At 43.9% G+C, this 12,715-nt stretch overlaps 1 protein-coding gene across 3 annotated transcripts; it reads left to right on the top strand.

Moving 5' to 3' along the window:
• The first annotated feature begins 1,803 nt into the window (after positions 1–1,803).
• Positions 1,804–12,675, top strand: serpine3 (serpin peptidase inhibitor, clade E (nexin, plasminogen activator inhibitor type 1), member 3). 3 transcript variants are annotated; one of them, XM_012924051.3, is made up of 9 exons: positions 1,804–5,325; positions 5,968–6,296; positions 7,060–7,287; positions 9,706–9,948; positions 10,633–10,831; positions 10,939–11,039; positions 11,128–11,214; positions 11,298–11,381; positions 12,467–12,675. In XM_012924051.3, the coding sequence occupies exons 2-9, from the start codon at positions 6,032–6,034 to the stop codon at positions 12,517–12,519; spliced, it is 1,260 nt and encodes a 419-aa protein (XP_012779505.1). In that variant the 5' UTR covers positions 1,804–5,325; positions 5,968–6,031; the 3' UTR covers positions 12,520–12,675. The 3 variants fall into 3 exon arrangements, with proteins under 3 accessions (XP_012779505.1, XP_076730783.1, XP_023009283.1); XM_023153515.2 differs by having other exon boundaries at positions 1,805–5,325; positions 11,131–11,214; XM_076874668.1 differs by lacking the exon at positions 12,467–12,675 and having other exon boundaries at positions 10,939–11,047.
• The last annotated feature ends 40 nt before the right edge of the window (positions 12,676–12,715 follow it).

Below are 12,715 nucleotides of genomic sequence, written 5' to 3'. Positions count from 1 at the left end.
TCAAATATCCGCTCGTTAGGACCAACGTGTGCAGGTGCCACGCCTGTCTCAATTTCTGCTGTCACATTTGGATGGTGGCGTCAGAATTAGGCATAAACAACATGAAAGCATGGATTCATCCTTCTTTATATCAACAGTTTGGGCTGGTTATTTTGTTTGCACTCTTTGTACCAACTAGGTGTTGTTTAAACAACACAGCCTTGTGACCTTAGGCGGGTGTGCAAACCCTGACAAACCGATATAAATATACCAAATTATCTGTGCCTTCCCTAACGAATTCGTTTTAATTATGTCCCACTATGACTTTTTAATGTTAACAGATGTCTGACTAGGCTGTGAAGAGATTATATTAACTGGCAGCAGATGGTGCTATAGTGAAACAGAAATAGGATTTTAAAAGTTACAACTACAGCTGCTTTACAGTTACTTTGTCTGATTCTTAAAAGCTTCAAAAATGATGCTTTTGTGTCATTGATGTTTTATTTCTTTGTTGCAGCATGGGATACTTTCTTAAACATTTAGGGTATTTCCAGTTTCCCACATAGTACCTGCTGTTTCCACACCCACTTCCAATTTCTTGTGCTTCAAAGAAAATTAAAAAGTAAAACCGAGATTTTTCCCATAACTCTCCGGAGCCACGCTCATGTCCCCGTGAGGTGATGCTTGCACGGGACACGTCCCCTCACGTCGCCCCTCTCCCAGTGCCAGCACTACTGGCTCTAATCCGCCGTGGCGTACCTGGCAGATCGCTCTGGCGACACCGGCGTTGTTGCAGCCTGGCCCGGCCCCACACACCCGCATCCCCTTTAATCCTAATGAACTGCCCCAAGGCCCCGGGGCCCGAAGGGAAGTAGGCCACTGGAGGTGAAGCAGAGTAAGTGAGTCTGTCACATCATTTCTACAACTATATATAAGCTGCTTTCTCTCAATCCTTTGTCACCTTCATTTTATTGTCTTCTTTTTTCTTGTGTTGATTTTAGTTGTAATAGTTCCTCTTCATTGCTTTCTACACTGTGACCTCAGATGACCTTTATTTTCCCTGCAAGGGTAAAAGTCACTGGGTGGAGAGAAGACTGCAGTGAAGGATATGAATGGAGAGCCTGGGGATAGCCTCCACTAGTTAGGGATTAAGTTGCTGCTATGTGGAGAAAGGCAGAGATATCACAGAGTTGCACAAATACTCATCAACTAACGGTGCTGCTTTCGGGAAGGAAAAAAAACTTCACTGAATATTTCTAAGCTCTTGGAAACAAAAAGCTGAATGCATGTGCACATGAAAGGTGTTGGCATGGATCGTTACCTGAACAAACCAACCAGATATGTGCCCAGGAATCTAAGGGAGCGCCTCTTACATCATTAATTTTATTATATAACATAATATGTGTGCAAAGGAGTGTCAGGTAGATCTGCAGGGAATGGTGGCTTTAGACAGGAATCAACAGCTTCTCTTCATCTCTAGTATTAACTACATTTTCAGTTAGCATAGCACTACATTTGAGTTCTGCATAAATAGGTGAAAAACAACCACAAAGAGATATAAAGTGACCAAGGAGAAACTGAAAATGATTGCAAAGTGTGTGTTCGTGTGTGTCAGTGAATGAATGATGTGTCAGGAGGCTCTGAATGCTCAGTTTGCAATTTTTTCCATACTCTTTGATCTCTATGATGTCAAAGAGAGCAGATATCTTTAAGCGCTTGGTGACTCCGGGGTAGCTCACTGGATGTCTTGGCGCGGTTGCTGGCCTGCTCCCTTGGGGATTGTGGTCCAAGGTAGATTGGGCATCTTTGTCGCGCAGTGGGACACCCAGGGCTCAAAGTATAGAAACTAGTTCCCACCACTCAAAAATATATAAATAAATAAACCTAGGCAGAGCTACATAACATTTTTGAGTTGTTATCTCACAACTGTGACATACTAAGCCAAATCTTTTTCTTATGGATGGCAAAAAAAAAAAAAAACAACCCAAAAATATTTTCAGTGGAGGAAACAACCTTCCATACAAGATCACCACTTCATTAAAAACCAAGCAAGCAACAGCCAATCAAAAGAAAGTTGGCTTAAACAGAGAGCTAACATGGCTAGTTTCAGACAGAGCATGAACTTAGGGTTCGCACTTGGGCCCAGTCTATATAAGAACTGCAAGACTTAAAGTGCTTTGCCTTGTAGTATAGTCTTCACTGTAGCCTGGTACAAGCCAGCTGTCATGCAAGGGCGCCGCTTCAATGACCAAGTAGCTGCTTACTCAAAGAGCAGTGATGATGACTGTGTTATCAGTGTTTGGTTCCATCTGTCTGTTTGCCCATCAGTCTCTTTATTAGCTGTCCAGCCTCCACAGTTTTCAAGATATCATTTTCAAACTCTGTGTGATGCTAGATACCAATAAGAGCTCGAGCAGATTTAATTTTGGTGAAACTTGGGTCAAGGTCAAGATCACACCAAGTGGCAAAATGAATAAAAACTTTGAGAGAGCTGTATAACACTCTTACAAAAAAGCTTATAGAATCCAATTCTGCTCCAATCATACTGTAAAGCTGCAACAAGCGCCATTTTAGTATGTAATGCTTCAAGGTCAAATGACAGGCAAAAAGCTTTAGTTTTCACTGTTTTCCCCAAACTTTAAAGCAATATGTTAATCATTGTACATCAGCACAAATGAGCCATGAAAACAATCCAGATGTCATTTTTGAGGATTTGCTGACATCACCATAAAACATCAACGTTTGAATATAACCCTTTGGAGGTTACTCTACAGCAACACTGTAGAGTAAGTTGACCTGCATCTTGAACTCTGAGTGCCGCTGAAGCTCACTTTGTAGCATGTCCAGGGATCAGAAGTAGAGAGTACAAACCAGTATTTCTACTTCACCAATGTGAATTTCTAACATAGTGTTGCACCAAAGGCCCCTTGTCCACCAAGATGAAAGCTGCTGTCAGTGGTGGCATCTTTACAAAGAATTGTCTTTGGTCAGTCACTGTGATGTCTCATGTTCTCCAACAAAGTCCTTAAAATTCCAAATTCCTGCCTTTAGAGTCGGAGAGTTGGGTTTTAAAGAATGCGTTGACTCTGGTTAATGAAGCCAAGCCACGGCTTCACTAATTAGTCAAGTCCAGTAATGGCTGGAATCCACTGTTAGTCAAAGCTGCCAAATACCTGATGGCTACCAATCATGCTCTGTCTTCATGGGAAAAATACCCACAATTTATTTTGCTGACTCTCATTTCCCCAATTAAGAGGGACAGTTGAGGGGCAGATCACTCCAGAGCAGACTGATTTTAGGTGAAAAAAAGGGCATACCGTGATCAAATATTTGCAATTCTTCATGTTTTTGGGTTGTTGTTTTTTTTTTTATCAAAATGCAATAATAATGTCATGGTGAATGTTAGTAATGGAACACATACTGTAAGCATATGTGAAGACTACATAGGTAATGTGTAGGTATAAGGATGAGGAAGAAGAATCTGTTTCATAACATAACTACTAAGACTTCTCTCTCTGTCTTAAGGTGCTTACATTGTAACCCTACAATATTATGTCTAAACACTTTTAAAAACCTCATTCAAAGTCTGTTGTTTCATATAATGTTGTTTCTTGAAGGCTGAGATGCTGTTATGCGTCACATGTTGGAGCAACGCTTCCACATCTCACAGAGCGATACCAATTAAAAAATGCTGACACAGTAGTGTGACGCTCAAAGCAAAAATGTCTTTTGATCATCACAACAAAAGGCCAAAGCACTTGTATAACAGAATGGATGTCTTAGTGAGTGTGTCTGTGTGACCTTCAAAAAAACAAGCAGGTGTTTGCAGTAGTCAGCCTCTTACACAAACATTATAACCTCAAGATCGATGTGATATGATCAAATCACAGTACTGTGCAAGCTGAGATATTTTTCTAGGAAAATGGGGAAAAGGTGCAGTGATTCTTGTGAAACATGCGCAAACATACACAGAAATACGGTATATAATATTGGTATACAGTATATACCAATATTTGGTAAGACCACCTTTATTTTCAACACAGCCTTAAGTTTCTTTGGCAAGCTTTCATGAAATTTACTTAATTAGTGCTCAGGAATTGTTCTCCAGACTTCTTGAAGGACAATCAAAGCTCTTCTTTGGATGTTGGCTGTCTTTTGCTCTGTTCTCTGTCAAGTCAGTCCCACAGTGCTTTATTGATGTTGAGGTCCAGGCTCTGGGGAGGCCAATCCATGACTGTTTCAACCATGTTTTATACTTTCTATGCTTATTAGCGTGCACCACTTTATTGATGTAGAAGGTATTTTTGCTTATTCACTCTGTGCTTAAAAACAGAATAATAAAGCAACAGACCTCGAGCACAATCTTCTTTATTGGCCTGTACTGCACAGAAAACCAACTCTGCCATGTCCATGTACAGATAACAACAATAGTGAGCTGCCTTTGTAGAAACACCTGCCAATGAAAAAGCTTAAACCCCACTGTGACAATCATAATGTACTGTCCTAAAACAGGTATATAAAAACGCTAAACACACAAAAAGTCCTAAACTAATGACTCAGGAAGCTAGGGTGAATCAGAAAGAAACTTACTGCAAACATAAAAGTTTTTGTGTGGTATAAAAGTAACACTGGTGGGCTTAAAGAGTTACTGCCATACAGTTTTTTATACTTTTAGACAGGCTAGCTGTTTATTGTACCAGTTATGCTAAAGGGCTGCACTAAAGGGCAAATATGAAAGCTACCAATGTTAACTACTAATATAAGAACTAATAACTCAAAGAAATACTTTCATTTCCCAAAGTGCTGAACTATTCGTAAGCCACATGCTTTAAGCAGCCTGTTGTTTCGCCTCTAGCTTATTTATAATACATTTTTTAACGGTTTATCCCTCAATGTGTTTGACTTTTATTAGTAGTAAGCAATTAGGAGTCTCCACAGTAGCATTTTCAGATGCATGCCTGCCCCTCTGTGCACTCGTGTGTGGGTGTTTTTTCCCCTCTCTGCCTGGTTTGGGATTTGCTGGTCGGTGACATGCCTCCCTCCGCCTGGCTCCTTATAGCCCCGCGGAGGTAGGAATCCCGGACGAGTGGTACGGACATCGCCGACGGAGACCACAAACACGGAGCGGAGCGTTCCCCTTTAAACACGGTCTTATGACTACAGACCGCTTCAGACTGAACCAGAGGCTAACAGCCGAGAGCAGAAGAGGGGTTACTCTACTGACAGGAAGCCGGGGGACAGTGACTGACGGCAGGGGACAGACAGGACACAGGTCCGCTCCAGAGGCTGAATGGTCTGTGTCCAGTCAGAGAACAGTTGAACGGAAACTACCTCACCTGTCCGCAGGTACGACACACAGCTGCACCGATAGTTATCATCACAACAGAAAATTATCATGTTAAATGCATTGAGCCATCCAAAAGTGTACCTTAAAAGTGCAGCACTGACATATTTTACTTTTACCTCTTAGAGAAAGATGCATTTCAACACTTTGATCTCCAAATAAAAGGAATGTCCTAAATTTAAAATCTTACTTTTTATTTGAGAGAAATCTGCAGTATTAATCCTACATTAACTAAACTGGGTTTCGTTATTATTTGTAGTCATGTATTGACATGTGAAAATCATTTCATTGTGGCAGCTTGCCAGAAACAGCTTTTCACTCAGGATAGGCCAAATCTGCTTACCCTTATATGGAGAAAGTACTACACTGAGCATCATGAAAAGGTAATATTAAAGCTTCCCTTTTTGAGTGGTGCAGGTCTGCTTTGCTGTATGCCAGCTCGTTGTAGGCTCCCACATTTGATAACTGAGTGATCCACAAGCAGGATGCAGGAATCCCAGCGGACCCACCTGTCTGGGATGGATAGAGTGGTTAAAATGTGTCCCACTCATTCCTATAAAACATAAAACCCTTAAATAGTTGCATGTTGTTTGATTTCATTGCTGCATTGGAGTTTTTTTTATTCTTTTTTTTTCATCTTCCAGAATTTTGTGCTTTTGTCCGCGTGTCGCACCCTGTGGACACATCCTCTCGTGCAGCACTGAGGAGATGTGTCGGCTGCCAGTGGCCTCACTCATCATTTGCTTCTGGTTGGTGGAGAGAAGCTACTGCAACAACAGCCTTCAGGACAGCATGAGGGAGCTGCACACCAGGTTCGCCATCAGCCTCTACCAGACTCTCACAGAGACGGAGAACAACTCCAACTTGATCGTGTCGCCAGTTAGCGTCTCCTTGTCTCTCGCGCTCCTGCAGCTTGGCGCCAGGGGCAACACACTTGCTCAGCTGGAGGGAACACTGGGCTACAATGTGAATGGTAGGTTTCTGATATTTCCTCTTTTAAAATTTTTAAATATAGGAATGGAAATGTACGTTTTTATCCAGGTGGCATTAGAGGCTCCTTATGCTGTGTGAAAGAGGCTGAAAGAGGGTGGCCCTCAGTGCTGTTGGTACCAGGTGGTGTGGAGCAGTGCTCCTGCTGCTGTTCGCCCTGCAGAGCATAGTGGTGTCTGGAGCCATAATACCTGCCTCTACACCAACTCTAATCTCATTAACGACTTCTTCAGCTCGGCCTTTGGGTCAAGAGGTTAGGTGTTTAATTTACAAACAAAATGAAAATTACACCTGGGGATTTATCTCCACCTCTTCCTAGTGATGACTTTAGGCTCTAATTTAGCTTCCATCATGAAATAAAAAGGATTTCCACGACACCGAAAGACATGGTCATCAAAGAATCCTGAATTGAAATCAGTGGGAGAATTCAAGGCAAAGATAGCTGTAGATATAATCCCCAGAGGTGTGATTCTAGACATGCATATCTTTATGCCATTGTGACCACTGCAGTGAAAGTTCATTAAAAGCTACAATAATAGGTGCACAAATAAGGTGCTCGAATTGCAAGACGTGTTTCCAGAAGGGTTTCTTTTCAGAGCAAGCACTGAAAAGCGGTGTTTGACTTGTGTGTAGATCATTTTAACTAACTAACTAACTAACTAACTAACTAACTAACTAACTAACTCGTCTGGCTGTAGTTGACAACAGCTGGGTAGAAAAAACATCTGTGTCTTCCTTTTCTGCAGATGCCCACGTACAAGACTTCCTGTCGCACTCCCAGGCCAACATGAACAACAACAGCCAGGGCATGTGGCTGCAGCAGACCTGCACATTATTCATCCAGAGTGGTGTCCAGCTCCTGCCTGGGTTCACACAGCTTGCATCAGAGTGGGCCAACACCAGCGTGGTCCGAGCCAACTTCAGCCAGCCCAATCAAACCCACAGCCAACCGGAGCGAGCGGGACACCAGCAAGGTAACCCAGACAGAGCTCCCACTAACTTTTACTCTTATGCTGACACAGATTAGCGTGGCATGGATCCTGCAGTAAAATTAACATTGATGTGGAGATTTTCAGAGTGCTTTGGTTTAATGCACATCCTGTGCATTCCTGTTTGTGAAAGCACACTTAGATCAAGTCCTCTCACACTGACCACACAACAGCAAACTAAAACTTGACTTCACTGAGATGATGACAATCCTTTTCTGCTGGGCAGCGGCTTCCTAATATGTTGGCAATAAAAACATAAGAGAGATATTATTTTTAGCTCGTGGCGTTCCTCTGCCCCCTGGTGTTAGAAAATATATTAAAGCAGTTTTAATTCCAATTTTCTTTTTTTCTTTTTTTTTTTCTTTTTTTTTTTTTTTAAAATGACATCAGAAACAGCAGTATGCGACATTACGTGATGGCAGAGCTTCAGTTCATCCTTTGTCATTTTTTTTTTTTTTTTTTTTTTTTTTAATAAATAGGACACGGGGAATGAATGAGAGAGAGAGGGGGAGAGAAAGAAAGAAAACCAAAGGGGAGAAGAGACGGTGAGAAGGGGGGGGAAGAGAGACAAAAAAAAAAAGAACTCCTGGGTCACCTGTATGGAGAAAAAAAAAAAACAAACAAAAAAAAAACAAACAGAGGAGACAGCAAACAACAAAGAGCAACATAATAATAGAGAAAACAAAGCACCATCACAATAAACTAGCTAGTCATAGATATCAATATTTACTAAATAATAAACGATATTGTGCAGCACGCAAGATAGACAGCGCACAGTGTGCTTTGAGGCAGCAGCCAAGAAAGCTTTAGTCCGCGTCTGTGAATACCCATGTGTGCATACCTGTGTGGATCAGCATGCTTGCATTCCAAAGGTTTCTCCATGTAATGATCTGCTAGGGAGTGTGGGGGGGCCACAGCCCCGTCCTCCAGGGTGTGAAGCGGGTATGGAGGAGATCAAAACTCCAGACATCCAGAGGCCCCCAGAACACAAGAGACCATGGAAGACCAACAGAGGGGCAGCCGCGCCACTGTCCCAGTAAGAGCTGAGGAGAGTCCCAGATGAGGGCTCGCCCAGCAGCCGCGGAGCAGAAGTCAGGGGGAGTTGCAGTGACGCGCCCGTGAGCTCCGCCGGCAGCCAGCTGCGCCTGAGTGACCGAGCCCCAGGCCGAGAGGCCGGGGGCACCCCACCTCCAAAGGGGCCCGAGCGAGCCCCAGGCCCCAGGCCCCGACAAGCGGCCGCCAAGGAGTGAGCCGGTGTGTACCCGGACGCCCACCCCCAGACACAAAGAACCACCAACACACCGACACCTGAGGGAGTCCGCCACCGGCAGGGGAAGTGGTGGTGGGTGGAGATAGGCCTCCAAACCTTGGAGGGCCTGAGGTGTCCCCAGAGAGGTGGCGTCTGATACCCAACCTGACATATAGACACAGACATACAGGCACACACAGACACAAACATCCATTCCCACCCTCATGCTCTCATATGCACTCACTCCACACTCAACCAACGTGGAGACAGACATAAAGAGACGCTGTACACACAATCACACTCCCCAAGCGTACTCTACAAACCGGGTCTAGGTACCCTTGCCCCTGGAGGGGGGAATTGCACCCAGACCCAGGTGGTGTTACCCTTTTCCCTGCGGTGGGGAGAGGCAGACCACCCCGACTCCGCAGCAGCAGGGAGGCCCCACACCCCAGACCGCAGTCGGACGGCCAACTCCTCCTACTAGCCCTCCCGCTCCAGCAGGCCGCAGAGAATGGGGGTGGGAGAAGACTCCAAACCTCCCTCCACCCGCTCATTGTAGTGTTGATGCATATGTGTTCTAAGGTGCAATTAAAACCCAGGAGGGCATGGAGCTACCTGCCAAGGAGCAGCAGGTAAGCGCATAGTCCCTCCTGCTAGCCCTCAATGACTAAGTGTATTTAAAATTGAGAGGTGGGCAACGATGTCAGGGGTGAGGTATACACCCTGATGGTATTTTGGACTCCGTGATTGTGCCCACCCCCAAGATCCTATATGTATGTGTAATGAGAGTGTGAATAATGTGAATGTCTAAGTTGTGGGATAAAATTGAGGCACAGGCAGCCAGAAGGGGACAGAGGGAGGGGGATGCCTCCCCTGCACCCTGGTGACACACCTTTACCCCAAGGCCAGCTCCCCCGCTGACCCCAGTAGGCACCCCCATACTCTGCAACCCACCAAGGAAAAGGTGCCCAGGCCCATCTGAACCGGGGCCCAGTATTTAATTCCAATTTTCAAAGCAGAGGTTTCTTTGGAACCCTTATGAGAAAAAACATGAATTTCTAACCCATTTTCAAACATTTCTACAGATTGTGTTATCTGCTACATGGCCTGTAGGTCAGGTGGTCTGTACATTGACCTTCCGTTGTGCGTTTCAGATGAGTCATGGCATCTCCTGGCAGGAAGCGTCAGCGGTGAGCTGTCAGGCTCGGGCGAGGCCCAAGCAGAGGCTCTTTGGTGGGGACACCGGCCGCAGGTGGCCCTGGTCAACACAGTGGCCTTCAAGGGCGTCTGGCAGAAGCAGTTCATGTTCACCAACACCCAGAATCTGCCGTTTGTGCTCTCAGATGGGAATGTGATCAAGGTGCCCATGATGTATCAGGCCGCAGAGGTTAGCTTTGGTAAGAGGCGATGTTTCACTGACACTTACAGGCTTCAGATCCCACCCACTCTCTTATCTACCCACCCTGTTTCCAGGTGCAGATGCATTTAAAAGCTAAACCTTAATGAGGTGCTAATATATCAGTGTTTTGTTTACAACTGGTTCCCATGTGGTCTGCTGATAGAAATTTGAAAAAGTGCTGTTGCTGCTACAATTATAATTGTATCTAAGACAAAACACCACTGCAGTTTGGTGAAACTCATCTTAAAAGTCCCCTCAGGAGTTTACTGATGACCAAACTTCTTTTAACATTTGGAACTCTTAAATTATTTAGGTTGGCATTGCAGTCCCGATCATCACTTGGATTGCTTGTTTCATGCTTTGCCCCGTATCTGTTTTCATGAGAACCTTTTGCATCGTGTACTTTAAAGGAAGTGAAGAACTTTGAACCATTTCTTCATCATCAATCATTTGCTGTCATTGCACTCAACCCGTCAGATTTGATATTGTTAATAAAAGCTTTAGTTAAAAAATAAAAGGGTTTATTTCTATGTATGTGTATGTTTACAATATTATAAGCTTACATAAATACAGGTTTGTAGACCCAGCACAGCAGCCACAAGAAGGAGCTAAACAAAGCATGTAATGACCAAAAGATCTGATGGAAACTGTAAACACTTGAACTTGTTCACCTCTCTGGCAGGTCAATTCAGGACAGCGTCAGAACAGCGCTACACCGTGTTGCAGCTGCCGTACCTGGGCCGCTCCCTGAGTCTGCAGGTGGTCCTTCCCAGTGAGAGGAAGACTCCGCTGTCCTCCCTCGAGGCCCAGCTCACTGCACGCCAGCTGGCATCCTGGGACGGCGGCCTGCGGAGAACCAAAATGGACATCTTCCTGCCGAGGTGCAGCAGATTACAGACTTTTGTGCTTGAAAACCATCTTTAGGTTTCGTTTAGAAAAAACGAGAAATAAAACAGCAAATTACATAGTCTCCGTCTGGTATTTGCAGATTTAAAATGCAGAACAAATTCAACCTGAGGTCGGTGCTCCCTGCTCTGGGCGTCAGTGACGCCTTTAACCCGACAGCAGCTGACTTCACTGGAATATCAGGTCAGCTTGTACGTTCAAAATACCTGTTTCAAAAGCTTTTTTGTATGTTTCATGCAAACGGCTGCTCAATATTTTTTACTCCCTCCAGCAGAGGAGGGTCTTTATGTGTCTGATGCCTTCCATGAAGTAAGAATAGAAGTCACAGAGGATGGAACAAAGGCAGCTGCTGCTACCGGTGAGTAATGTCTGTTACAATAGTGGAACAATAATGAGTGCTTATCATATAAGGTTGTTAAAACGCACTCTTTACTCACACAGCTATGGTGCTACTCAAAAGATCCCGGGCTCCTGTTTTCAAGGCGGACCGACCCTTCTTATTTCTGCTTCGACACATTAAAACAGGTATTTATCCCTTTTTTTTGAACATTTGAGCAAAACACAAAAAAACTGGCACAGTATTGCAAATCAGATTTGTACCGTCTGATGTAATCTCCAACAAAAGCACTATTTACTTATGCTTGAGTAACGTTTTCGTATATACAAGTATGGTCGACGAAACAAAAGCCTTCCACTGGGGCCAGAACCTGGAGGCTGTGGTTGGCTTTGCAGTGGGAAAATTGCAGATAATTTATTAATCATAAAGAAGTAAAATACTTCTGTGTATATGTGGAGGCAGCTGAAATCACCCTGTTTTTTAGAGATCTATTTGTCTGAAACACCATAGTTGTAAATGGACTGATACTTTTATAGCTCTTTTCTACAGTAACTGCACTCAAAGTGCTCTTTACGTCAAGCCTCATTCACCCAGTCGTACAAGCACTTCTTTCTATACCAGCTGGGGAATTGATCCGTGACCTTCCAATTGGTAGACTAGCGCATGAAGCACAACTGCTCGCAAAGCTTGCAGCACCTGGTATTCCCAGTTAGTCTCCAGTCCAAGTACGAACCCTGCTTAGCTTCTGAGATAAACAAAATTGGGCTGGTATGACTGTAAGCTATACCAACTCGTGCTTATTTACAGTATGCATATTGTGGATTTTGCATTAGTTCAGGATGCAGTGGCGTTACTGGTCCAGCCCCCTTGAGCTCAGACTGGAACATGTAGCCAAGAGTTTGACATGAAGCGTCAAGGGACGAAAAGACCAATCACTGGGTTGGTGGCAGCAGTTAGTTCATGTGATCATGTCACAAAGTGAGTGTCATGAATATGGATAAAGATATGAAATTACAGCAATAGTTTTTGCAGGGTACCTCTGTTTATCTGAGGCCAGTCTTGCTCTCTGCATGATTTTCCAAACAATCGTGAAGGATTTGAATATATTGATATGGCCACCTCTAGTGGTGATATCAAAAAACACACTAAGTTGATCTACAAAGACTGCATCAGTGCAATTTCTCCCTATATCTCTTTAATTATAATTATTAGTGCTTAACTAGCATTCCACATGATCCTTTAATGCAAAATATTTATTTGCTTTCCAATTCAGGATCCATCCTCTTCATGGGCCGAGTAATGAACCCAGCAGACCAAGCATCCTGAAACCGTCCAACCTAAACGCCACTCACATTCACCTCTACAGCAGCCCATTTCACTACTGGTATTTATTTGTGGACCAAATGGAGGCTCCACAGACACGTCAGGAAGAGGGACATTATTTTTGTACATATTTGTAAATAAAATTTTAATGTTTTTACACTTTCGGTGTTTCGATCCTCTTTCCATTTGACGCGACGTT

Source organism: Maylandia zebra, linkage group LG16 (assembly GCF_041146795.1).
Source record: "Maylandia zebra isolate NMK-2024a linkage group LG16, Mzebra_GT3a, whole genome shotgun sequence".
Taxonomy (NCBI): Eukaryota; Metazoa; Chordata; class Actinopteri; order Cichliformes; family Cichlidae; genus Maylandia; species Maylandia zebra.
The sequence above is the reverse complement of the archived record's forward strand: the minus strand, read 5'-3'. Positions and strand labels throughout refer to the sequence as shown.

Bases quoted from the DNA above. Each gene is read 5' to 3' on its own strand.
- serpine3 (XM_012924051.3), top strand. From the start codon at position 6,032: ATGTGTCGGCTGCCAGTGGCCTCACTCATCATTTGCTTCTGGTTGGTG. The intron at 7,288-9,705 runs GTAACCCAGACA...TGTGCGTTTCAG, and splicing joins GCGAGCGGGACACCAGCAAG to ATGAGTCATGGCATCTCCTG. The intron at 10,832-10,938 runs GTGCAGCAGATT...TGGTATTTGCAG, and splicing joins ATGGACATCTTCCTGCCGAG to ATTTAAAATGCAGAACAAAT.